The sequence below is a fragment of the Zonotrichia leucophrys genome, chromosome 3 (assembly GCF_028769735.1).
Source record: "Zonotrichia leucophrys gambelii isolate GWCS_2022_RI chromosome 3, RI_Zleu_2.0, whole genome shotgun sequence".
Lineage (NCBI taxonomy): Eukaryota > Metazoa > Chordata > Aves > Passeriformes > Passerellidae > Zonotrichia > Zonotrichia leucophrys.
The window spans coordinates 45,585,677-45,613,111 of NC_088172.1; the positions used below are offsets into that span (position 1 = coordinate 45,585,677).

The 27,435-nt window shown below is 38.1% G+C and overlaps 1 protein-coding gene across 2 annotated transcripts; it reads left to right on the forward strand.

The window, feature by feature from the left end:
* The first annotated feature begins 16,707 nt into the window (after positions 1-16,707).
* Positions 16,708-27,209, forward strand: CENPW (centromere protein W). 2 transcript variants are annotated; one of them, XM_064706903.1, is made up of 4 exons: positions 16,708-16,736; positions 19,569-19,665; positions 24,406-24,519; positions 26,149-27,209. In XM_064706903.1, exons 1-4 carry the CDS (start codon positions 16,708-16,710, stop codon positions 26,173-26,175), a joined length of 267 nt encoding a protein of 88 aa, XP_064562973.1. In that variant the 3' UTR covers positions 26,176-27,209. The 2 variants fall into 2 exon arrangements, with proteins under 2 accessions (XP_064562973.1, XP_064562974.1); XM_064706904.1 differs by lacking the exon at positions 16,708-16,736 and having other exon boundaries at positions 19,464-19,665.
* Positions 27,210-27,435: the final 226 nt, after the last annotated feature.

Here is a 27,435-nt window from a genome sequence, read left to right on the forward strand (position 1 = left end):
TGACATAAGTCAAGCTGTGCAAAGCAATGAAATTCTGATTGACATGTGCTGGGACGACTGGATAGTGTTACAGTTCCCTCATTAAGAGGTACTGGAGTTAAGCAGGGGGAGTTGAACTTTCCTCTGTATTAAAACAACAAGCGTGGGAGACGAGGAGAGCAAGCTGGAGAACAGGAGTTCACCTTATAACAACAAAGGCTTAACATGCAGTATATCAAGTCTCCTGAACTTTGTCCTGCTTGGTAGTTTATCAGACAACCAAGATGAACAAAACAGCAAAGAATGATTTAAATCTGTCCTGATTTCAATCTTCTGGCCTGATTTTCAACTTCATTTTTTTTCTATTCTATCATTTCATTGTTCTGTGTTCCCCATCCTCAAGAGACGTTCACAGTTTATATTAATCTTAGAGTTCAAAATATATATAGATCCCATTAGTGAAATAAAACACAGTGAAGATGGGTGAGATGTAAGACAGACGTTTTTCTAACCTAGTGATGACTTCTTTTTTTTCAGCATTGTATCCAATTTACTCTAAAACAGAAACATGGCTTAAATAGTCTCCAGTAATTTTTTGTTAATGTTAAAAGTACCTAACTACTGTTAAAATCCATGCCAATACATTTGTGGCTTTTTTGAAACAGCAAAGATTTTTCATACCACCAAGATGAGAATAAACCCTATAATATGAACTGACACTCTGAATCAAATTTTACAGAAAGTCTGTATGAAAATTGGGAGACATGACATCTCAGTTCACAAAGTTAAAACAAGGCTATTTTGATTGTGGGGGGTTGGTTCCAGAAAAAGACACCACAACTCACAAGACCAATATTTAGCCTTGCTGAATTATTTAGAAGCAATCAGTCATAAAATATTTTGCCTTGGAAAAAACCAAATTATTGAAGTCTTGATGTTGAGGTAAACCCAAGACACTGAGAAACACTTCCATTGATTACAGCTGAAGAAAAGCAAGTGAAGGAAGACAATTATGCAGTGGATCTGTAAAACTTGGTTTCAAAAGGAATTTTGCCCCAGGTTCTGTTCTACTCTCCTTGGGAATTGCAGCTCCCTCTTCATACCTCCTTAGTTTTTCTTTTCCAAGTGCTCAGGTTCTGTTATGGCCACGTATACACTGATGGCTCCTCTACGTGCACAGATGGATTAGGTAGAGCTGTAACAGTCTCTTAGCCAGAAACAGTACTAATTCAAGATTTTGGAAGTGCTTTTGCCAGGACAATAAAGTTAAAACACAGTGGCACAGTGTGGTTTATACAGAGAAAATGGTAGAGAAAGGAAGGGAACCTGGCACCCTTACAGTGAGTATGAGTTCCAAATGCTGTCAAAGCTTGAGCAAGGCATCATTTTTCCCAGCCAGACTCTATGACTTCCTAATGGCGCCTGCAACAGCCAGCAGCTGCAAGAGTCATCGTTTCTTCTGTCACAGGGCCTTGAACAACACATTCCTTTGTGTCTAAAGTGTGGCATGGAGTTAGAATTCAGTAACAGAGGGCTGAAGAGCAGACTAGACCACCGTCTTAATTACATCTCTTCCAAGAAAATAGAAAAATTTTGCTCAGCGATAGTCCCTCAGTGCTTGGAATCAATGTGTTTCCTAAACAATTTACTCACTTGTGGGTTAGATAGGCTAATGTCCAGGCTAATAGCCAGAGTTAAAGGAGGAAAAAGCAACCATTCACTTTATTTTTCCTTCCTAAGTTTTCTCCTTTTTGATTTATCTTGGTAAGCATTTCATTGTGGCAAATATATGTACTTCTCCAACTACTTAGCCCTGGTGTTCAGGGCTTGAAGCAGAGACTTCATGCCTCTCTATGGTGCCTAATTCAATAGAGCAGAAGACTAGCTTCAACTCCTGGATACCGCAGTAGCATAAATATTTAAATAAAACATTACTCTGTTATGCTGCATGTTTGAAGTTTGGCCCATGTGCATCCTCTCAGCAGTCTGCAGAGTTTGTGCTGAGAAGGCAAATTAATAGGTTTCTCCAACAGAACAAGAATGTATTCTCCATTGCCTTGGGTAACATCACCTGATAAATTCACTGCAAGCACTTCCAAATGTATTGTGTGACTGGAGTTACTTGCAGTGTTACTAGGAAAAACAGAGAAATTTTTAGCCTGGATGCTTGACCTAGTAAATACTTACAATCTAACATAAGCCCCAATTCAACAAGGTACTTAAGCACATACCTAAATACCCATATGAATAAAGTCAGCCATGCTTTTAAGTGTCTTGTTGAACCTGGGCCATACAGAAGCTGAACACATCAAGCAACTACCCACATCAAGTTGCAGTAAAAGAAAATTGATTTCCAGAGTGTATTCCCTCTGACTGTTAACAGTGAAAAAGAGAGAGAAAATTTCTGCTGCTTCTTCTTGGACAGAGACTGTGCATGTTCCTCCTTTCATTGGAATGTTTTCTCTCTGGTATCAAAAGTGATTTATGAAGTTTTGGAACTAGATTTTTGTTTCACTATAATGTGAAACAAACCCCATGTTTTTTAGTATTATTCAGTCCCTGAACCTTTCATAAGATCAGAAATAGTAAAATAGGAAAATTCTGATAAATGCAATAAAGAATGAAATAGATGGAAATTAGTAACAGGAAAGCTTGTTGAAATGAGTTGAACTTTGTGGCATGTCTCTTCTCCAAAGGGTTTTGCAGTCAGTGGACTAGTTTGAATTTTATGTGTGGAATCTACAGCCTCAACAGTGGAGAAGAGCTGCTCTGGAATATAATGGTTGGTCAGTATTTTGATGTGTGTTTTGTTGCCATTTTGAAAAATATCAGTGCACTACAGCTGTCTAACTTATCACTTACAAATGCTTCATGGATGCAACCAGAAAACTCTATCTGTGCATCAACCATTTATCATACATTCAGAGATAAGTGGAACTTTAGACCACAGCCTTTTAAATTTTTTAAGGTAACAAAAGTTCTCTCTTGAAGTACATCGAGTGCTACCCTGAGATTTATAGTGGCACTATTTTTCTACAGCATGAACACAACAAAATCACTGCCTTTACTGAAATAATTACTTACACTGCATTATAAAATAGTCTGGCTATGTGAAATTGTTAATTCAGAATGCCCTCCAGCTAGTCTGTCTCCAATTAAACCTACTACTAGATCAGATGATAGTGATACTCTAACTTGCTCTATGGAGCTCAGGGCAATCTTGCTATAGAGCAGTGTAGACAAATTCATGGTTACCGGGCTCACAACAGCACTACCACTGCAGTTTTATCTGCATTGTGATAGTGCCTATAGACTGGGGAATCATAATTCTCTGCTCTAGCCAAATACAGCTGGCTGTCAGTCCCTTCTCAAAAGGGTTTAATCATCCACTTAAAGCAATGATTTAATCAGTGTGTTGAAAGCAGTGGTGATAGCAAAAGAAAAATACGGTTGTATGGTTTCTTATGATACGCATTTTTTTTAATGCGTAATCTAGACATAAAAAGCTAAAAGACCCTAATGACTCTGGATGGGATGATAGCCTGGTTCCTTCAGGGATTTGATAACAGAGTGACCTTGTGGATTATGCATATCTGTAAATGACTGCCTCAGAGAGAGGATTAAATGATTTGGACTTAAAAAATTGCAAGAAACACTCTTTTTCCATGTCTTCAGAGGAAGTTCTGTTGCTTGCCTCTCCTCAGTTATCTTCAGAGTGGCCCAAGCTATATCTATGCCTTCATACTCATGTCCTTGAACTAAGCCACTCTTAAACCATTCTTTTATCAATAACTGCAGTGTAGCAATTAATTATTTAGAATATAGTTGATCTTTACAGAGACCTAAGGAACCATAAGTATTTCCTCACTGGCAGCCAAGGTGGACCTCATGCCTTACTTCCCCAGTCTTAAATCAAAACTCAAGAGCTTAGTTTTGTATCTTCTTGTTGGCTCACTGGTCTGGGGAGATCATTCCTGTGAGGAACCTTGTTTCTGCATTGAGCACTGGCAGCTATCATTGACTTTGAGAAACAGCAGCTTGGAAAACTGGACTGCTGTGGGGCTGAGCAAGGACTTTGATCTCAACTTGTCAACTAGTGTTCATCTGTCTTGTTATGAAACCTGAGCACATTATTTAGTTTCCTGTTTTACAGTTATGCAATGTTTTCTTAAGACCATTATTTGAATCTTCCTCTGAGATGTGAACTAAAAGGTAATGCAAAGGTAACATCCATTTCAAAATTTCCAATGAGCAGGAAGATTTCTGGACATGAAAGGCACATTTTTTGGCCAAGGAGTCCTGAAACCAGATGGTATAGATTTTGTACCTAAGCTTATTCAGCATTTACTGCTGGCTGCTGTATTAGTCCTGGCAGCTGCTTGGAAACCTCCTATCCCCCTGAAAATTAACACCTGGTTTCAGAAATACTGAAATACAAGTGATGGAAAAACTATCTAGATTCATAAAAGGAAAATTCATACATTATTACATGGAAATTTGTCAGCCCAGAAGTAACTCTGCTTCTAGAAGAAGTGAAAGGCAAATCTGCTGAAAAAAGATAACTTTGTCCCATGGAAGAAATACCCAAAAATATAAATAACTTTAAGGGTGTTACTAAACACATTCAGATAAATAACTATTACTGTTCATGCTTTAAGTGTTTGGAAACTAAATACTAACTTACATAATGTTTTCAGACTTGGGCATCTACCACCACAGAGCTAAAGTAACACTTCCAAGTTTTCAGTCCCAATAACCTATTTGTTTTTAAGTATGCCTGCCCGTGTTCAGATTTTAGGGCAATGGTTTGGTCTTGATATCTTAGAGTCAGGTACCTTGTCCACAAAATGCAGATCATGATTTCTGCTATCAGCTTTACTGTAGCTCTGTGACTAGATACTTGCTTGCAAAGGTCTCATAAGTGTTGAAGCCATCGATGTATGTGTATTGGGAAAAAAAGGACTAGATCTCATTAAAGCATTGAAACACATACAATTACAATTTTTCCTATTTCAGTAGGAATTAATAACCATTCTGGATTTTTAATATTTTCTTTATATGAATTTAGATCAGAGTGAATCTCTCTCAGTTTCATAAAATAAGTAGATTTTATGCATGTGATTGTCTAAGGTCTCTTTCTGAAATTTCATGTTCCTAAAATCTGCATATTCTCCCATGCCTACTCAGTGCCTCATACCCCTCAAGGCAGTCCTAACAAATGGTCAAATGCAATGAATGCCAAACTCAAAGAGTTTGTGCCTCAGAGACTGTAAATATTTACAGGCTCCTGCTTGTCAGCTGTTGTCCCTGCTGTAACTCCAGCATTTTTTTCACCTCAACTTCCAGTTGTGGAAAATAGGGCAAGATCAGGTTTCACTGGGGCCTTAAGGGTGAGGAAATGTCTCCTTTTGTCCTCCTTTCCTCTTTTTGCCTCCTTCCCATGATTTATAGAATCACAGAATCACAGAATGGTTTGGGTTGGAATGTACCTTAAAGATCATCTAGTTCCAGCCCCCCTGCCACGGGGGTTGGCAGGGACATCTTGCACTAGACCAGGTTGTTCTAAGCCCCATCCAGCCTGTCCTATGAACCTCAGACTCTCTCTAGACAGAGATTTAGACAGTGCAGCACATACTTCTCACATGTCTTTTGGCAGGTAATAGGGGACTGTGACATTGTTTGGGTCCCCAGGCTACTTTTTCTGAGTAAGTGGGCACGTCCACACGTCAGGCAGCGACTGAAATTTACAGATCTCTACACTACTTGAGTTTGAACTAATCACTTTTAACAACTGGTGTATATCATACAGCTAAGACTTCAGAAAACTTAAACACCACCATTAAATTCACATTGTCTACAGCTTGCAAAACTTAATGTGGTCAAGATCACGTTTAAAACAGTTTCACCCTATAAATAAAGCTTTTAGATAACCCAGTAAGAAAAACATGTGCTATTTCATAGCAGCTGCAATTGTTCTTCCAGCTGTGCAATACATCCACACACTAATATAGGGCCTGGTGTTTGGTTCTGCATCTGTTTGCAGAAGCCACACACATTCCTGAGTTGCATTTGGGCACTGTTTTACTGACATGTACTTGAGCTGCACATGAAAGCAGCAGAGAAGGTGGAGTGTGGTACAGTTTTGTAGCACATATTTGCAAGAATTCTTTTCCAGCATTCTTGTCCTGGTGCTTCACTATGAACTATCTTTTCTAATATGGCTTTGACATGTGAATGAGGCCTAGAGCCAAACATTTTATTGATCTCTAGAGTAAGTGGACAGCTACTCATGCAGTTATTGAGGATTCTTTTTTTAGCATTTATGTTGTGCTTCAGTTGGAAGTCAATAGGAAGACATTTTGTAAAAGGCAAGATATATTTATTTAACACATGACATAGTTTAGATGTTTGTTTACAAAGATAATAGATGCTGAGGTTGCAACTAATCATACAAAATTCAAAAAATGTCCTCATTTTTTTGTAGACTGTAGATTTCTTTGAAGTTAAGACTGATTGTATTTCAAACAAAAACTTTATTAATGAGAAATGCAAGACATGATTGTGTACAAAACTTGTATCTCACTAACTTCTGATTGTGCTGCTTTACAGAACTGAAAAAGCCCAAGTTTCTGAGACACCAAGTTAGGTGTCATGGGCATTTTATCTCTTAAGTTGTATTAATAGTTTTCATTGTTTGCTTCTAAGAGGAAAAGTTAAGTATATGAAAAAAAAATACTGCAAAATATTAGAAACTTTCCAATAAAATCTATTGATGTATTTTGATGGAGAAGAATTAACTAGGGAGTGAGGAAGTTAGCCATTAGAAAAATATCCTAGGTATCCTCATTGTGTTTTGTACAGGGTATTGCACAAGTATTAGGAACTTCATTATTAATTTTCAGACACTTACTAAACTTTAAAGATTGGAGGAGTATTTGTGATCACATGATGTGCTTCATGTATTGAAAAATTCATTAAAGTATTAAAATTTCATTGAGATTAAGAAAAGGATCTATATGCTTCAAGCTACAGTTTTCAGGAAGCATGCTAAGAAGAGGTTTTCCTGTTCATGTGTATATAGATTTGTGGATCTAAGCAGATAATAGACAAATGAAGGCTGATACTTGAAAAGCACTTAAGATATGCCAGAATCATATTTATGAATCATAAGAATATGAATCATATTTATTATACGCCAGAATATAGGTAATGCTGTATAAAAATGCATTAATCATCTAGTTATGCATACAGTAAGTCATATCTCAAATAGGTTCAGGCATACTTTTTTCTAGGCATAACAGAGAAAATTCATATATTGGAGATTTTGAGCTACCAGAGAAATGCTAGACCTGGAAATATGGAATCAAATCTTTCTCAAAACAGAATTTCCAAACCCCATCTTGTACTTTGTTATGAGTAGGCAATTATGGGCACAAAATTCAGAAATCACATTTAATTGCTAAATTCAGCTTTATATACATATGGAACAGAGTCTCCAGAGGAACACAATCTAAATCAAAACTTCATGTCCAGACACTGCTGCTAGGAGAACTCAGATCTTTTGTATGTACAGCTGTACAAATATATTTAACACATTCTCCTACAAATTTATGCTCAGACCTGTAGTAATTTACTTACAGGTTTAATTTTGTTGCTCTGCTATTGCACTGTTTCCCATTGGAGTAAGGAAAAATAAAAATTTGGAATTAAGCTGTTTCATAGAAGATTTAATATATTTCTTACCCTGTGCTTGCTCCCTGACATCAAGCAACTCTGAGTGTTAGACAACATAATTCTAAGTTCTGCTTAACATGTGAGAACAGTCTAGTTCCACAACTGATACTGTCTAAAAAAAGCTATGGCAAAGCAAGGAATGAATGAAAAATAGTTCTTTGAAATGGCTGAAGCACAGAGCAGAACCTGTTGACTTGACTCTGTACAATCAATTGTTCACTGGTACTTTCTTCATGTTCATCTCTACCATACTTTTGTGGTGTCTGTCCCAGAAAAAGGATTTTCAGTGCCTTTTCACAATAAATTTTGGGGTTGAAGACTGCATTTCCCATCTCCCACATTCATGCCCCAAGGCTGTGGACATGCAAAGATGTCCACTTCCCATTATGTTGAAATATTGTTGTAGCAAACAGAGCATGATTAAGGACTACAAAGAAAAGGCACAAGTGGTTGATATTGATGGCTAGTGATCAGGACAGCCTCCAAGGGTAGTGGAGAGTCACACCTTAGTCCTGCCTAGCTGGAGCATAAAATAAAATGCAGAAACAATCCTGACAAGGACCAGACTCCTTGTTAAATCTGACCATTGAGCTTTTCTAATTTTGCCATACAACTCTTTGCTCAGGACTCTTTAACATTCTTTGACAAGTGCCACAGTCATTGCTGCATTCCTGCACATACAGAACACTAAACTGGGGGCCAGGCACAAAGTCTGGAGTGCAATAGTAGCAGCTACTGTCTGTATAGCATGACATTAGCAGGCAGCAGCCCTGGTCTGAGACAACAAGCACTCTCCCAGCCAGTTCCTGGATACAGCCCAGAGGCTGCTGCATGGCATTGTCCCCAACAGTGGGGATTGACTAGATTATCTTCTAGTTAGGGAGAATTTTGCCATAAGTACTGAGGGTAGCATGCCTCTTGCGTTCAGACCCATGACTATGTCTATCACTATACTCATAAGTACAGAGCTGGCCTAGGAGGTCAAAAAGAAGAGTTTATTCTCAATGAACAATCAGATTCTGCTGGGCCTGCTAGAGGTAACCGATTCCTAAAGAGAGAACAAATTTAAAAAAAGTATAAAAGATAACTATTTAAAATTCTTCTTTCTGCTGGGGATCACACAGAGAAGGAGTAAGGCTGTGAAATATACATCTGGGTACTGATGTCTGTGGATCTTTACACAAACAGATGTATTTCAGAACCATATTTCAGGCTTGTAGCTTAGGGCAAATAAACATTTGCCTTCCACGTATAGAATCAACAAGTGTAAGAACTGTTAAAATGTAGAAGGCAATTGTTAAATTTATTTTGGAAGTAAAAATCAGTTTAATTTTTTGTTAAAAAAGTAATAGGCAAGTACAAAGCTGGTAATTACTGAAATCTGTGAGAGTACTGAGTTCACAAAGCACCCAAATTGGATTAATCTGCTCAAAATATAATGTTACAAAAAACATTTGAAGCATATGCATTTATTAACATATGTTTGTATTGGGTCTGGCTGAGACGGAGTTCATTTTCCTATAACAGTCCTCACAATGCTGGGCTTTGCATTGGTAGCTAGAAAGGGGTTGGTAACATACCAGGCTGTGGGTGGGCAAAATCCTGGGCGGGGACACAACTGGGACAGCTGACACAAATTAACCAAAGGGATATTCCATACCATATGACATCAGCTCAAGGACAAAAGCCAAGAAAGGAGGAGGAGGTGGTATTTGCTATTTACAATGTTTGCCCTCCTGAGTGCTGCCATGGGTGTTGAAGCTTTGCTTCCTGGGAAGTGGCTGGACTTGGCTGGCTCATGGGAAGTAGAGAATAAGAATGTCGGTGTTTCTTCTCTTTGCTATGTGCATGCACAAATTTTTGCTTTAGTAAACCGCCTTATTTCAACCTAGGAGTCATTTGCTAGGAAAATTTTCCAGTTATTTTCTCTCCCCTGTCCAGCTGGGAAGGGGAATGATGGAATAGCTTGGTGGGCACCTGGTGCACTGCCAATGTCAACCTCCTGCAGTTCTTCTGACACCTAATGCGAGGCATGAACCCATGACCCAGGGATTAAGTGTTCCATGCTCAGCCAAGGCTGAGGAATCAGGAATGATACTAATGGCTCTGTGATAACGTGTTTAAGAAGAAACTAGAGTTACTGTGCAGAAGTAATTGAGGCCAGAGAAGGAACTGAATGAGCACATGTGAGAGGAACAGCTCTGCAGGCACCAAGGTCAGTGGAGGAGGGGAGTAAGTGCACCAGGTGCTGAAGCTGTGCCCCTGCAGAGCATGGATCACTATGGGGGTGCAGAGATCCACCTCCAGTCCCTGGAGGAGGCCACTCTGGAGCACTGGGTGCCTGAGATGAGGCTGAGAACCTGTGGAAGGCTCATGCTGGAGCAGGGTCCTGGCAAGGACCTGTGAAAAGAGGAGTCCATGCTGGAGCAGGTTTCCTGGCTGGACTTGTGACCCTATGGGAAATCCACATTGGAGCAGGCTGTGCATAAAGGACTGCACATCATGGAAAAGTGGCTCCCATAGCAGCAGTTCATGGAGAGCTATTGCCCATGGGAAGGGCTCACACTGGAGAAATTTGTGGAGAACTGTCTCCTGTGGGACAGGGACCCCATGCTGGAGGTCTCCTCTCTCCAGGGAGGTAAGGACTCTTCTCCCTGAGCAGTGGCAGGAACAATGTGTGATGAATTAACCATAACCTCCATTCTCTGTCTCCTTGTGCTGCTGGGTGAGAAGGTAGAGCTTGGGAAGGAAGGAGGGTGGGGGAAAGGTTTTTGAAAATTTATTTTACTGCTCATTATCCTGCTCTGATTTTGTTAGTAATAAATTCAATTACTATCTCTAAGTCAAGCCTGTTCTGTCCACGATAGTATTCAGTCAGTGATGGCTCTCTGCCTTATCTCAACCTGTGAACCCTTTGTTATATTTTCTCTCTCTTGTCCATTTTTGGAGGAGAGTGACAGCAGTGGCCTTTGTGGGTACCTAGCATCCATCCAGGGTCAACCCACTACAGTGTTCTATGTTTTTATTTTGTTTAATCTTCAGAGGCCTCTAAATTTAATTTTAGACAAACTGGCAAACTTTTACCTGACTACAGAATGTCAAATAAAGCCTAAAGAGGGATTGTTAGGATCAGAATGACTCCTTGCCTCCATCTACTTAATTCTGAACATGTATTGTAAAGATGTAACAAATGCTGTTGGAGAATTAACCTGTCTTTATAGCTGTTTCACTTACTTGTAGCACTGTGGAACAGGTGAGCATAGCAATAAGCACAGGCCTTCCACTGAATGACTTTTACACAGAAAGTCCCCCATAAAAACTAGGCCATCTAGCTCCCAAATTCATTATGTGCTTGGGTTTTTTTCCTCTCATTCTCCTGTCCTGGCTCTCTTCCAGGACACTTTGCAGACAAGAGTCAGCCCAGTGATATCACCACATTATCAGATAGAAGTGGGAAGAATGCTAGAGAATTGCAAACGCAGTGATTTTGAAACACAAAGATTTAAAAAAAGCAAATACTTCTAGACCAGTTTGAAAAATATGATGGAAAAATTCTTCTAATGACAAACATAAGCATATTTTTATTCCTCTACAGGGAAGAGCATCATTCAGTATCAATGTATTGCCCTTATAAAACCCCACAAAAAACTGGAAAAAGCACGCACCTGCCAAATTTTTAGGCAAAGAGCTGCCTCTGAACAGCAATTTTGTGCTTTTCATTGTGCCATTTTATGGCAGCACTGAATAGTTGGTTTGTACAGGGGCAAAACATCATCAGTCAGGGTGGCAATGAGCAGCAGGGCGAGGCTACTGACCTGATCCAAGGGAAACATTCCACAGTACAACTGGTAATATTGGTGCATCACTGGTTAAGTTAAGGAGCCACAGCTCCTACCCAGGTGGAGATACTTAAAAAATATCAGAGCAACCTTACTTACTATGATGAACATCACAGTACCCTGAAAAACAAAACTCTGCCCCTATTCAGATAGGGCAGCCTAAATACAAAACGTAAAATACCCAGGGTAAAGATGAGAGACCTTAGAGCTGACTTCTGTTTTCCAAGTGTCAGCTCACATTACAGAATGTTCCTTCCAAAAAAATTTTGCATTTGTGTTATGATTCACTCTGTGTTTTTATGGTATTAGTTTTGTTGTAATTGCATTTGTGCTGACGCAAGAGGTGTGGCTTCCAGCTTAAAATAGATATTTTTCTTAGCTTTGTGGAAATTAAGTTACCCTATGTAAGTTCAGGTAGGGAGCCTCAATGTGGTTAGAAAATCAGTATTGCAACTCTGTTTACTGAACAGTTCTACTGTCTGTGGTGCCTCCACATACATTTATGTAGTTCTTAACAACAGGTTTACAGAGTCATGTAGGGCCGGGGAAGAAAACTCTATATGGCTTCCTGTCCCCACAGTTACTATGGTTATTCTTGGGTGTAGTGGGCTAAGGCTCTGATGCAGCAGAGAGCAGCACCTTACCTCTGTGCAAAGCTACAGCTGCTGTCTTTTAGGTTTATTAACCTGAGGCGTTACACCCTTGCTGTTTTCCTTTGTGTCAAGCACTGTTTGATAAAAGTGTATTTGTTCTGCCTGGAAAGAAAAAGATTGTATGGCAGTTGTTTATTTACAAAACTGTGGTCAAAGTTACATTTATTTAAGTAATACTTAAGGTATTGTTTTACATTCAAAGAAGTATATACACTATCTTTCACTCTCTAAATTACCACTTCCATTTAATTGCAAATGAAACTGCAAATGTTACTGTCCCCAGAAGGCAGAATGATTCTAAGCTACTGAAAGAATTTTTAGCTCAATGGATAATTAATCTTTGAAGCTTCTTTCTAAACTCTATATATCAAGATATTTAAAAAAACAAAACCAACCCACACCCAAAACTACATTCCCAAGAATAAAATTAGCAATTAACTAGCCAAAGGGAAAAGGATTTAGTAATTCCTGTACTTCACCATAGTCTCTGAAGGAGTACTTTTCCTTTAGGCTACAGCAGCAGCATTTTAAAACTTTCCTTTTGGTACCTTCAGAAAAATACTGATTCTCAATACAATTTGGAAGAGTTTCACAGGGGTTTATATTTTGCTAATAATTGCTGTTACAAAAAAAGTTATTTGTGAATTTGCAGAAAGCGTGACAGAGTCAAAGATTTCTGTGTACTCAAAAGAAATTCAAGCATTTCTGTAATGATGGAAACTAAAGAGTAACGCTGTAGTTCTCTAGAGTGCTTATTTTTTACTATACAAGTCTAATGTTTTCAATCACTATTCTTTTCACAGAAAAAAATAGGTAGTTGAACTTTGCATTCCACTCTTGATAGTTTGTATTAGATCATTAATTTCTTAACATAATTTTGAAGACAAATGATTTCATGTCTGCTTGCTAAAGAAAGCAGATCACTGAGGAACCATTTGCAGCAAACTGGCATATATTATATTACTTCATTCTCAGGTGACTGTATATTCCTTTTGGCAGTTAATAAATAACTTCGAAAAGTCTTCATGAAAAAAACACATTTTGATTGCAGCCTATTTGAATTACTTGTGTTTTATCTGAGATGTTCTCTTTTTCAATAACTCCCTTATTAATTACAATGTGAAAAGAAATTAATACAAATTACTTATTTTTCTCCTCCTCTCTTCTTGACAGCACAGTACATGCCAAATTTGTGAGCTAATGGCAATTCCTGTTGTAGTATTTTTGTATTCCATGCACTCTGAAGGTAATCTTTAAATTCTTGCTTCACTTCAGTGGCCATTCTTTTTATTCTATCATGTTCACATATAACAATAATATTATGGCTTGGCTTCTGTCACAAAAAGTGTGATTTAAGTGACCAGCAACCAGTTCACCTCATCTGAAACATAACCTGTCTGTTACTTTGTTTTTTCTCTTTGAATTTAGTTTGCTGAAGTCTGTCATCAAGGTTATTGGGGCAAACCAGGTGGCAGGCAGGCATCCCGCTGGCTATCACCTACCATTTATTAATTACAACATACAATTAACTGTATTTGTTTTTTGACCTGAGATATATATGTGATCAGTTTTCCAACTAGCTTTAATGTAAACAAATATGCATATATATAACCCTTCTTTTAGCATATTCATGGGGTATGTGGGCAGTACCAGGCAAAAAGTGGACATTTGTCATTTACATTGACACTTCCACCTCTGCTTTAGGAGAGTTGAGGATTACTGACAATCGGAAACATCAGCAAGGGATTAAGTTTTTGCTTTAAGTGTGGATATCTCAAATTGTGATTACCCATTTTCCTCTGCAGCCAGGAAACTGATAGAAAGTTGTATAGCCAAGCAGACCATTCCATAGCACATCATTTTGTGTTTCAGAGCTGATAAAACCCACGGGAAATTAATGAAGAGGCAGGAAAATGCTGTTGCATATTACACTTCTAGGGTTTTTTTTCTGACTGAAGAAGAAATCAACAGGGAAAAAACGTGGTCCCTGTGGGAGATGAGGCTAAAAGATGTTGCTACCCTTCATGCAAAGATCAAAGCAACCATGAAAGAAAAAGTAACCATCAGTTTCAGGCCTTCTTGTGGTCAACCCCTCTGATCCACTGTCCCTGATAAATGTAATTAGAAATTTGGCAGTTGGGTAGTATCTATCTATTAATCTTTGAGTTCCTTATTGGCAGCTATTGCTATCACATGTTATGCTAATTAGGCCAGTTTTTAGTAAAGTAAAATCCTGGATAATATAATTAAATTTTGTGCTCTCCTTTCTTCTCTGTTTGTAACACATTTGGATAAAATATGTATTCTTAAGGCAGAGAACAGGCATTTTTCAGAATACTGTCTAGGTTTGCAAAAGTTTCTGATAGAAGGGGGTCTTTTTGGCAGGTCTGGATTAGCTGATCACAGCACAGGTGCTGGAAGATCATTCTGGTTTATATGTAGTTGTTGCAAGCATGAAATCTGAAGAGAATAATAACACTCTGTTCCTTCTGGAATTTCAGGGAGGAAATAAGACTGGCATTAAATGGGTGTATTATATCCGGGAGCAAAACACAAATAAAGTGCAAATCTAAAAAAATAATGAGAAAAGTTACATGAACACAGATGAAGTGGGTATTTGAAGGTTTCGGGGTTTTTTGGTGTAATTTATTAATCTTTATGGTTTTCATTGAAAACACCTAAAATAAACATTTTCCTCCTACATAATTTAATAAAGTAATGGACAGTAATATCAATGTGATCCTGCATCAAATTACTTCAAAAGCAGTGAAACTGATACACTTTTAGCTGATGGCATGAGAAGTACCCAAGGAATATCTCTGAAGGTAAGAGTGACTGCTGAGCTGTGATTTGTACGCTTCAGTATGAATGACATCCATTTTATGAATGCAATCAAAGCAGTCACAACAGACAGATGGTGTCTGGCCTGTGGAAGTCAACTGACTTCAGGCAGGTTCTCAGAGCCTGATACACAGAGGGCTGATACACAGAATGTCCTGAAAAATGAAACTGAAGCTTAAAAGGTAAACCTTAAAATCAGCAAATAGTCACAATTTCAACTATAATTTACGATGATTTGCCCTTCCTGTTTTTTAGTGTTCTGGGCCTGAAACACAGATAGAAACAGAACTAAATTTAAAAAACATGGAAGTAATGAAAATAATTGATTCTAGAGAATTTTGTCCTTTCTTCATGAAAATTAAAGGTGAATACCAAACAAAGTTTTGACTAGTATTTATTACTGCAATTAAATTATTGTCATTATATCAATAGTGACAGTCACAAGGCAAAAGTTTCCTGTTAAAATTGCCATTTCCCCCTTCTTTTTCAAGAAAGATGTTTTCTGAAGTTCCACAGAGGAGAAGGAAACATACAATTTGCTCCTTTGTATTATCTCTTTTCCTGTTTCTCTACGAAAGTATTCGACCCCACCTGAATTATCCAACAGAAATAATATACAAATGTAACAGGAGAGTCAGTCTGTATACCCCAATCACTATGATCAAGCCTATCAACTACACTATAGGAGAGTTTACATTTGCTGAATTGTTATGTTCTGTTTTAGAGATATCTTTTCATCACCGAACAAAACATCAAAAGATTTTAGGCTTTGACATTCATATCCAGGATATGTTTCAAAGTCTTTAATCAACCACTGAAACTAGATTATCACTAGAAAGTATTTAACAGTCTCTACCTGACTAGAGAAGAAACCGACAGACCTCTGGCTTAGTAAGAATTTATAAAATGTGATTATTAATTTCAACATATAACACTCTTTAAATGGAATATTGTAATATGAATATTGTAAATGAATATAGTAAAATTCAGCATTTTTGGAGAGAAGATTGAGTTTAAAATTATGATTTGATGAAGAGCTGATGAAGAATTTGACTGAAGATAATGTCAAAATCCAGAAACAAAACAGTTAAATGAATAGTTATGAAGTACAGACAGGGAGAACAAATTTAACAAGTTAGGATGTGCTTACAAAAGTCTCAGCATAGAAAGGAAACATGGCTTTTTAATTTCATTTCCAAATATTACCCTTATTTCAACTTACAGTGCACCACAGAAGTGGATAAAATTAGTCTTTAAATTCACCTCTTTTCTCACAGAAAGAGAGAGCTAAATGTTTACTGGTTTGAGGTTCAGCAGTGATGGCCCCAAACTTGGCCTCTTTTTAGCCACTGAAATGTATGGAAATGTGTTTTCAAGAAATCCACGCGATCTGGAAACAAAAGTGACAAAATAATGTCACTGAAATTGCCTGTGTTAAAAAAAAAAAAAACAAAACAAAAAACCAAAAAAACAAATAAAAAGGAAAATGTAAAGACTGTTTTCCTGAAGAAGTCAGACCTGGATGGTACTATTTTAATTGCTGAAGTGTCCTTGTTTTAATCATCGGTCCCAGATGATGCCTTTAGTTCCAAAACACAGCTCAGCATTGCTGGAAACCTCGGAAGATGTTGTGCTGCAGCTGAAGTTCACAAAATGAACTAATGTGTTTAAAAACTGCAATTGCTAAAAAGTGGAAAAATATGACATTCTTGAAACATTATTTGAAAGCAAGGCAACTGCTTGTAGAAAATGGATTATAAACTCCTGCAGCTTTTGAACAGATAAAATATGAAAATCTGCCTGTAAGGCATGGAATTGCCTTTTTTATAAAGCTGCATGAGCATGAAAAAATTAGCAATTTCAATAATACTTTCCAATAATTAATTTAAAATACATTTTTCATTATTCTTTTGCTTATTTAAATATTTCATAATATTATAACTGAACATTATGGATTCTATTAGAAACAGAAAATAGTCATGTTCAAAATCAGACATATACCGAGACTGCAGTTTTCTAAATCACTGTAATCTAATCATTAATCCCCATGTTAATAGAGACCAAAAAATTGAAACAGATGTGATTTTAAAAATAATTTATTTAGTTAATTTATAAAATTATTCTTGTCCATTGAAATGCATAATGTACAGAGCTACAATTTTTTCTTTTTCTACAATATTTGAGTATTAAAATTAAGCTGCTAAAATCATATTTACAGAAATATTTATTCATAAATAGCCTAAAATGTAAATTGAAGGAGAAATCTGAAATACGGAATTTCATGTTTGTTCAGTAAATCATAACCTATAATTTACATACATTTAAATTACTACATGTACATTTGACTTCTGTTATCAATTGCTTGAAGTAACCATTTAAATTTTTTAATACCTAAGAAGTTAGGAAATCTGGTAAATATGTAGATTTGAGCCAGCACTTTAAATTACTATTTTCTGTGGCTAAAAACAAAACCAACCCCCCCCCCCCCCAGTCCACTAGAAATATAAAACCATCAGAACCAACAAAACTCTAACAGTATTACACTTAATAGTACATTTCATTATTCAGTCATTCTCTACATAGCAAGCACATGACTAAAAGATACAGTTACTAGTCTTGGGTCTCAGTATCTGTTGTTTTATGCAGGTCACTGCACAGTTTCAAATTTGTGTGGTGTGTTTTAATAGTTTTAGACTTACAGTAGAGGCACCTTTGCAACTCTTACAGTTTGTAAAATGTTTGCCCACACCAGTTTCCCACCAACAGTAAGATACTAAGGCCCAGCTCTCAGCCCACGTAAGGTCCAGTGGAACTCCTGATCTATCCCAGCTGTAGATTTGCATCTGTTGACATGCTGAGTTATTGCTGATGCAAGTTTCTGTGTGTATATTATCGGCATTACAGTATATGACCCTATCTAGCTCCTGAGTCAGAGCCATTCAGTTAATCGAAAAAACCCCAAATGTTTACTTGTAGCACTGCTGCTGAGCCATTAACTGGGACTATTATTAAACTGTACTGCACAGAAAAGTCCTGCGTGTTAGTGTGCTTATTCTTTCACAGAAAAAAAGTTAAGACCCTGACTGCAAGATCAACACCGCTGTTGACGATTAATGGCAAGTGACAGTCAAAACTGAAAGAAGAAAGCATCATTTTCAAATATGTGACGGAGTATGAAGAACCGGCAAATCTTAAATTCTCTCCTGCTGTCAGATATCATACTTCTTTCTATCTGGACTACATTTTGTGCATATTGTAGAATTAACTAAAATACTAAATCATACAGGCTTAAGAACATACTTCAACAAAACTGATTCATATCTGGGTGCTGGTATTTTGAACATATTAAGCCGATATATTTATCTTATCAACATTTAAATTTGCAAGCATCCCATAGGCCAAAGAAAATAAAAAACCCTAATAAATATGCTGAAAAACCCCATACCTCAGTATGAAATCCTGACCCCTTCTCCAACTAAGTACACACCGTCCAAATACACTGAGAATGCCAAGCTACAGGGGCCCCTCTGTGGGGAAACCCGTATTTCAGTCAGCAGCATCCGTCAGCTACAGCAGGAGTGCAGGGACAGATGCTGGAGGAAGGATGACACGTAGAAGTGTCACGACTTCAGAACCACTGTGTGTTTCTGCGTACAAATAAGTCAATGCCATACTAAAGCAGGATTTTGTCCAGATTTACGTGCAGAACACAACTATCATTCTAGACGCATTTCCGCGTAAGATAATGGTGTTAATTAGGGCCCCGGTCCTGCAGTCTTGCCCCATCTCCCAGCGAGGTCACACAGTCTAAGTGGGGCAAAAGCGGGCTGTACATCTCCCTTCTGCGGCAAGGAAACACCAGCACACTTGGCCACGATCGCCAACTTAAAGCCCAGCGCCGAGGCAGCGCCGTGCCGGTGCCGGTGCCGGTGCTTCCCCCTGCCCCGTGCCGCGTTCCCGGCGCTTCGGGAAATTCCCCCATGCTGCAGCGCCGCTCGAGGGCTCGGGAACGGCACTCGGGAACTGCCCGCGCCCTTTCCCGTCCTTGTCACTAAACACGCCCGGGTGGAGGTGTGCGTAACTGGCTACAGCCAGGCCTACAGCCAGCCCTCGGCTCGCTCACGAGGGAAGCGGACCCACACGGAGGGGAATGGCCGCGGGGCGGCCACCGGGACCTGCCCGTCCCTCGAGCACCTGCTCGGGGAGCGCCCTTCCCCGCTCGTGCGCCACCTGGGCGGCGGGGCCGGGCTCGGCGGGGCCGGCGGGGCGCTCTCCCCGCAGCCTCTGGGCCGCTTGGGAAGCGCGGCTGGGACCCCTCGGCGCGCGGGCCCCGGGGAAGCGCCGGGGCCGGGAGCGGCAGGGGCGGGGCGCTGGCGCGGGGGCGGTGCCGGTGCCGCGCGCGGCCGTTGGGAAGTTGCGTCACGGCGGGCGCGCGGGGCTGCGCGAGGGCGGCGGATTCGAACGGCGGAGGGAGCGAGGGCGGCGGGAGGAGGAGGAAGGAGAAGAGGAAGGAAAGCGGGAGGAGGAAGATGAAGCGCACGGCGCCCCGCAGCACTTTGCGGAAAATTATAAAGAAGCACAAGCCGCAGTTACGCCTGGCGGCGAACGCCGACCTGCTGGTGAGGAAGGAGAGGGGCGGGGGAGAGGAGAGGTTAGACTGCCCCGGGGAGCCCGGGAGAGCTCCTGCCTTTGGCCATGGCGGCAGCCGCAGCTGCGGCGGGGGCAGCCGGCCCTAAACTGGGACGCTTATTCCCTAAATGTTGCAGCCTGTGCGCCCTGTGTATGACGGGATGCCCAGTTACTATCAATGGTGCTTCCGCTGGGACCCGCGGGCAAGGGGAGGCAAAGCTTGGAGGGACAGACAGAGGTCTGAGAGAAAATACGGGTGAGCAGAGATTGCCGCTCCCGCTTTGCTGGTGGCTGCTGTATTGTAGCTCTTTACAGCGATCTTGTTCCCAGCGATTCAAGGGACGGGCTCGTGTATGGCTTTTGTGTCACTCCATGTACACACTGATGTTCTTAGAGTTTGGTGTAGACACAGCGAGAAATAGCAATTTGGGTTATCTGGCTGCTAGATGCAGGTGTTTGTGTTGATCAGTTCGGTGTACAGGTATTCAGCTGAGCTGTGATCAATGAGCTGCTAAGCTGCTCTTGAGTGCTGATATGTTTTTAGCAGGCCATCTAGGTAGACTCTGCCCTAAACTGTGAGATGACAAGTCTTGTTAGGAACCCAGTAAGGTGCTGGAGTTCTGATCACGGCTTAAAAACGCCTGCTAAAAAAGGGGGGATAAAAGAGCCAAGTTTGCAAAAACAGGCCAATAAAGCTGAATTGTGTCTGACCTGCTCTAAGGGGTTTGCAGCACAGGTAGGGTTTGTCTCACCAAGAAATTATTTGTCTACAGGAAGGAAATCTGACCTCAAGAGAGCTTGTGGTAGTTGCCGTATTAAAAAAAAAATACATAGAAAAGATGCTCTTGGAAAGAACTTAGTCGACTTGACTTGCTGGACTGTGATATCCTCTTGTTTACAAATGCATGTGGCTCTCAGAGCATTAAAGCATTAGCACTAGTATGCTGTATAGTATGTATGGGCCCTGACTTAAATGGTAAGTCAACGTTTCATGTGTGTATAAAAGTTGTGTCTTGCAGCATCTTGAAGGTTGCTGTCTGGATATATGAAGCTAAATGTAAACATACAAAATTAAAATAAGTAACATGAGATTAAAGTGAATGAAAATGGCCATTACTTCAGAGTATTTAGATTTGAATGCAAACATTAAATATTTTTCTAATGGAGTGGAGCTAATAAAAATATGATCTCTTCCTGATGTTTTTGCTGCATTTAGATTTTTTATGGACTAAGGACCTGGCCCCTTGCTACTCATGCTCAGACCTACTCAAAGCTTACTCAGTGGAATGCAGTTGTCAACTAATTGAATACACACAATCACACTTTTGTATTTAATCCTTGGTAACAGTTGGTCTGTGTTTCCACGGTAATGAAAATTTGGTTTCAAAGTAGTGTGGCTGTCTGAAAAGGGGGAATGGGACATCCCTCCAAATCTTGGCCTTTGGTTCCCATCTCTTCCTGGTCCTGGCACTAAAGTTCTCTGAGCTGCAAAGTCAGTGAATTGAATGCACTGAAACTTATAAACAACAGCAAACAGATCCAGCTTAAAATATGGCTGTGAAAATGTTCATTGCAGCACAAAGGATGAAATCAGAATAAATTTTAATAATGTAATGTAAACTTAGATTATCTCTTCTGGTGATGTCAAATTACGCAGCCTTTTATGTTACAAGGCTTGGCTTTTTTATTTTACCTTTAAACAAGAATGTCCAGGTGTGGTGGTTGTCCATGATGTTCTTCAACTAGGCTTGTGTCTGACAGCTCTTTAGATCTTTATTTCCATGGCTAAATAATCAACACAGCTGAAATTATGCCTCTTTTAGGAAAAACAAAAAAAGGATTGGTGAGTTTATTGTGTAGTAAGACAAGTGACAAATTTTGAGAGTGGGTTTTCTGGTGCCTGTGTTATTCTCTGCAAACCCTGTAAGAGTGATTAGATTGCATATATCAGAAATTTATATAGTAGTTGTCTTAACAAGATGGAGCTGTATATCTTTTGAGCAGAGAGCTTATTTCTTCTCAAGGGAAGTATGAGAAACGTGCTAGTTCAGTTTCTGAGCTATCTTCCAGAATGATCCATGCTTTATGTCTGAATCTATTGCAGTATATGCCCATTTCAGTAAAGGGGTCTGCCTGCCTTAGGAGAAAATAAGACTTTCTTTTTTTCCCAACTTTCAGTGATTATTTACTCTGTAAACCAATGTCTTCTTACATGATCGTAACAAGTTTGAAAGGCATAAGAATTCAGATAATTTTTGTTGAATACTTGGATGAGGTTTCTTCTTCACTTCTGATCAAGTCTCTTCACAAAATCTGAAGCTTTGTCAGAACCTGTTTCCTAAGTGTTCACATCTATCTCTTTGCACAGTGTAGCTATCAAATTTCATTAAACTTTCTCAGGAAGATGTTTTGTTTTGTTTTTTTTTTTTTTTTTTTAAGGAGTATGATAATATCTCCGGGTGAAGAGATGCAAATAGTGGTTTAGGTTTTTTCAAGGCTCTTTTTGAAAATAAGAGGTAATGATTTTAGTACTGAAGTTCAGATATTTCCTGATGGTCAGAGAAGAAAATATATTGCAATTATAGAAGAAAAGCAGGATCTTAGCTGCTTATTTTGTGCTAGAACAGCACATGTGTGTTTCCATTGCAGGAAAAGCACGAGATATTGCGCTGAATGGCCTTTTTTAAATTTCTTATCACCATAGAATAATTAATAATTGTGCATTGAAGCTGAAATATCAATCTTAAGAATTGTTTTGAAGTTACAGCAGTAAAACAAAATTACAGTGGTTGTCCCTGCTATTCCTCAGTTCTGTCGAACAGGTGTGTGGAAGTTGCTGTGTAAACAGTGCTGTGAATTTTTTACGTATGTTCTTAAAATTTTGCATCCTTTCTTTTCTGGAAAATAAACATTCAGTTTTGTAAGGTGATTTTCATGACTAGTTAGTTCAAAACAGTCTTTAAATTTTATGCAGAAGGGCAAAAATTTAATATGCAGTAAAGCAATGTCCTTAAACAAATATGGTATTGCTTAGTTGCCAGTAAGTGTCCTAGCCATTCTGCCTTTCACTAACCCTTCTCAACTGCCTTGAATAACCTGGAATATTTATTAACCTGTGTGCTCTCTTGTGGAATGCTCTGATTTTAGTTATGTGACTGTTTAAAGCTATTGGAGTACAGAGGAAGCTTCTCCACATGCAGCAATTCACTTTGAGAATAGGAAAATAAAGGTACAGTGATTCTGAGAGAAGATGCAGTTTTAAAAGGCAATTTTAAAATTAATACTTTTGCCTTTAGATATCTCAGAAGGGCATGCAAGTATGGAAGCTTTTGTTCCATCTTTCACTTCTCCTTCAGGTTGTTTCCTGAAATCTAATCTCCGTGTTGATAAGTTTAATAATGAGAATTCTAATGTTGAACATTATTTTAGTGCCACTGCTTGATTCTGCTGGAAATAATTTCTGTGTGAATATTTAAAGACCGATTGTAAAACAGCTTTTATGTTTTGTGAAATAAATCTGCAAGCACATCTGCTTTTTGTGTAGTAGATGCTTCCAAATGATGTCAAATATTATGTAAATTTATCTATTGCTTCATTTAGTTCAGGGTATTTTTAAAAACTACCTAAACTGCTTGTCATAGGAACCGAGTTCTTGTGACAGGAACATGTAACAGATTCTTCGTGCTGCAAACCCACTGCCAAAATATTTTTCTTAAACCCTTAATTTGTAACTTTCCATATTACATTGTTCCAGGTTTACAGATAAGGTACAGCAGAATAAATGCATCACCTTATTCATATAAAGAAAACTTTCATCTACTTCAGTAATATTTTTTCTAGCTCTTGATTGCAAAAGTCTATTTCTACACTTTATGTAGCAGAGGTAATGTTGTTTGAAAGTTTAATTTACAAAAGGTGCAATTATCAATTTTTCAGGTTGGGTTATTTAAATAATTCACACAGTGCCTGTATAATGCTAGGGGTTTGTCTTATTGGCCCCTGATTAATTACTACACAAGTGTGCTCTTGGCTGGCAGTTTAAGTCCAGGCTACAGCAGTTCCTTCCTTGCCTGCTGCAATTTTTCCTGCTTTTGTATTAGCAAAACAGCACTCCATATGGAAAGGAACATTGCCAACCCGTTCTTTTAATGTGAAAAAAGCTAAGTGATGAGCTGGGGAAAAAATGGATGCAACCTCCTGACACTGGAGAATTCCAAGTTCTGGAGAAATTAATGTCAATGTCGCTTTACACTGGAAAGGGGCAGAAGTCCTTGAACTTGTCTGTAGTCCATTTGGTGATAAGGCAGGAATGAATTTGCTGTTCATAAAAGTCTGGCCGTTGTAGTCACTGAAAACTAACTATATTTACTAGTAAGCAGAAAGTCTCCTTATTATGTGATATTTGTGTTCACCTTTTATTATTAAAAACTGCTAATAAAAATCAGATGGATTCCTCTTAGATCAGTTGTGGTTTGCATAATCATTTCTGAAGCACTTTTATTATTTAAGTATACTAAATTTAAACTCTGTTTACAAGAGTCTTGCATGAAGGGAATGTCTTGGAAATTTACTGAGGCTTGTACTGAGTGATAATTTTTTTTCTGAGAACACCTTTCAGGAATTTGGAAGCAGTATAATATGCAAATTTTCTATTGCAAACAATGAATCTTTAAAAAAGCAAACTGTGTTTAAACAACTTGAATTATTTTTTTTTCTTCTCTATTTTAAAGGTTCATTTGAGTTTCTTATTGTTTCTCCATCGGCTAGCAGAAGAAGCCAGGACAAATGCTTTTGAGAACAAAAGTAAAATAATAAAACCTGAGCACACCATATCTGCAGCAAAGGTATTAACACACTTCTAATATTTTTCATTTTTGTATAATATATTATGACAGCATATACAAAAGCTTTCTCTGTTAAAGTTGATATTTGATTTATAATCCAAAACCTATAGACACTTAATATTCTTTGTCCATCATTGGCATAATTTACTGTCACCAAGAAAACAAATTAACTCTCCTTGTGCTATTAAATATAACCCGATTTTTCTTGATTATTCCCTGTTTAAAGTCATAATTTCAATATATGAGTAAGTCTGCAAAATGCTCTACCAGCAGGCCTTTGTGGCCTGAAAGGCAGTCCATAGTTGGAGGATCCTTATTTCAGCTGATACTACATACATACTACAAGGAAGCATGCTATCTTAACTTCAGTGATATAAGTGAAGCTTTATGGAGCAGGTGAGAAATAGTTCAGAGAGGTTCAAATGCCTTTCTTAGCGCTTCAGTTCTTACCTGCTTAGTCTGAAGTAAGTTCATAGTGGGTTTTGGCAGCGTTGTGTGGATACAAGAACAAACAGACACTTTGTGTGATGTGTGATGTATTTTAAGGAGAATTAGACTGTGGATTGTTATATGGGTAGTTCAGCATAACAAAAATTGCTGTATGAATGAATATCTGTGAAGAAGGAATTCGCTGCATTGCAGAGTATGGTGAGTTTTGTTTACATGCAAAAGAAGGGAAAAGGGAAGGTGTTATGCAGCTTTGTCTCCTAGAAAGAATTATTGTCAAAATATGACTGAAATCCTTTTTTTATTCTGTAGCTCATTTCACTCCGTCGGATATGTCTGCTTTACTTTGTTGTCATGAAGGAATTCAGTCTCTTTATCTCTTTAACCTCCTTCTCCTGCTGAGCAAATTGGGAGGACAAAACTTCATGTTACCTGATATTTTGGTCCTGTGGCTTCTGTTTATCTTCACTATTTTTTTCCCTTCTGCTGAAAGGTTTAGTTTTATACTTTTCTATTACTATAGTGACAGAAACATATACAGGATATGTAAGGTAGCCAAGTGAATGTTGCAGTTGGAGTCTTAGACATTTATGGTTTCTTTTTAACTGCAATCTTAACACTTTTTGAACATTTTTGTGCTCCATTTATTTTTTTAAGGTGGGAAGAAAGGAAAAACTGCGTGTATTTTAATAATTTTAACACTTAAATAGTCCCACTTGGGCTTTGAAGTTCATTTTTCAATTTAAACTCCAAACCAAAAAATGTCCTTCCAAAGGTCTGTGTGCTCTTAATACAGAAGGAAGTGAGGCACTGCAAACAAAAATTGAGCATAAGAACTGTGTTATTACAAACCTTATTTTTTCTTTTGGTCTAGGCCTAACAGAGTAAGAACTTTAAGGAATCTACTGATGGCTCAAGAGTACTGTTGCCATTTCTCAGCATTAATTTTCAAAATAAGCCTTTTATTTTACAGAATTCTTGCTTATGAATGTTCTTTCTTTAAAAAAAAAACAACTGGAATTTGAAATCTTTCTGTGTACTTTTGCTTTATTTCTAATGTTTTCCTTTGGGTATTACCCTTTGCAACACAGCTCTTGGAAACAGATTAGCTAGATGAACCTTTTGGTCTCTGTCTTCTGCCTGAATTGTATTGATAAATATACTTTTTTCTTTTCTTTGCAGGTTATTTTAAAGAAAAGCAGAGGCTAGAAAACAAACCACTGGAATTTTAAAACACATTTTTCAATTTTTTCTGACTAACTTGAGTTATACTGTGATCCAGCTTCAGCATTTGTGGAACTATGTAGTTTGTTGACATCTATCTCCTGACTATCTTGCTGTTTCTTTAAAAAAAAATTTAAAAAAGATCTAAGAATGTATGTTTTCATACACTTAATGCATAATTTAATTTATGTATGTCACTTTTCACTGAAGACTTTTGAAGTACTTAATTTCATAATGATGGAGTAATGCTTGTACCATAGATAGCCTTTGGGTACAATATGGCATTTATTATTAAAAGTGTGAAACTTCTTAAGGGGAACAGTTCTTAAAAAATTACATAACACTAAATTTAGGTTTCACTAAATCTAGTGTAGATTGTGCAGTTCAGAGCTGATTTACTAGCTAAACAAAATTATGGCTTTCAAAACCATCACTGTAGAAACAAGTGTATTAAATACCATGTCTTCAGTTCATTTATAAATGTCTTGATAATTTTTAAAATTACTTTGAAAAGCAGGTTGAAACTTGTGTGTTCTGGGGAAACAATACATAGTTGGTATTTTAAATCATGGTTTGAACTGTTAAGCTGACCTGTTTGATGTGGTACATGAGGCAACTTGGTGGTCTGTAATTGAGTTGGTGTGGACAGATACACAGGTTATGGAAAAGGAAAGATCTGGCAGAGCTGATGTTTTCAAAGTTAGATCTTGTAAAAATAACAAAGATAAGTTGGCATGAGTGCCAGGCTATTTCCTTTTCTCTTTTGTGTGTCATGCTAACTTGTCAAAAGTCTGGAAATGTACATTATATGAAAATGTCATCTTAAATTAAGGTTATACTCTGTTCCTATTCTGATATTTGTAATAGTTTACTGAACACTTCGCTTAATAAATATATCAATAAAGTTATAGATAATGTTACTGTTCGAGCTGATAATGCAGTTTTGTGAAATATATGGTAGCAGATCCTTAATATGCACAGTGAACTGTTCTTAAAATAAAGACTCTTTTCAAGTGTTATGTATTGAGTAGTCTAATTTTGTTTGACACCTTAACAAATATATTCTAGAAACTCAGCAAAAAATTACATTTTAGAAATTTTTGTAGTCTAAAGAAACTGTTGCAATGCCAGTACTTATAATTTCATATCATGTCCATGTTCTTTTTAAAATGCTGTGTAACCTTTGAAAAGCCATCCTCTTCCAATATGCAGAGAGGAAGGAAGCATCACTCTCCTGCTTTACTT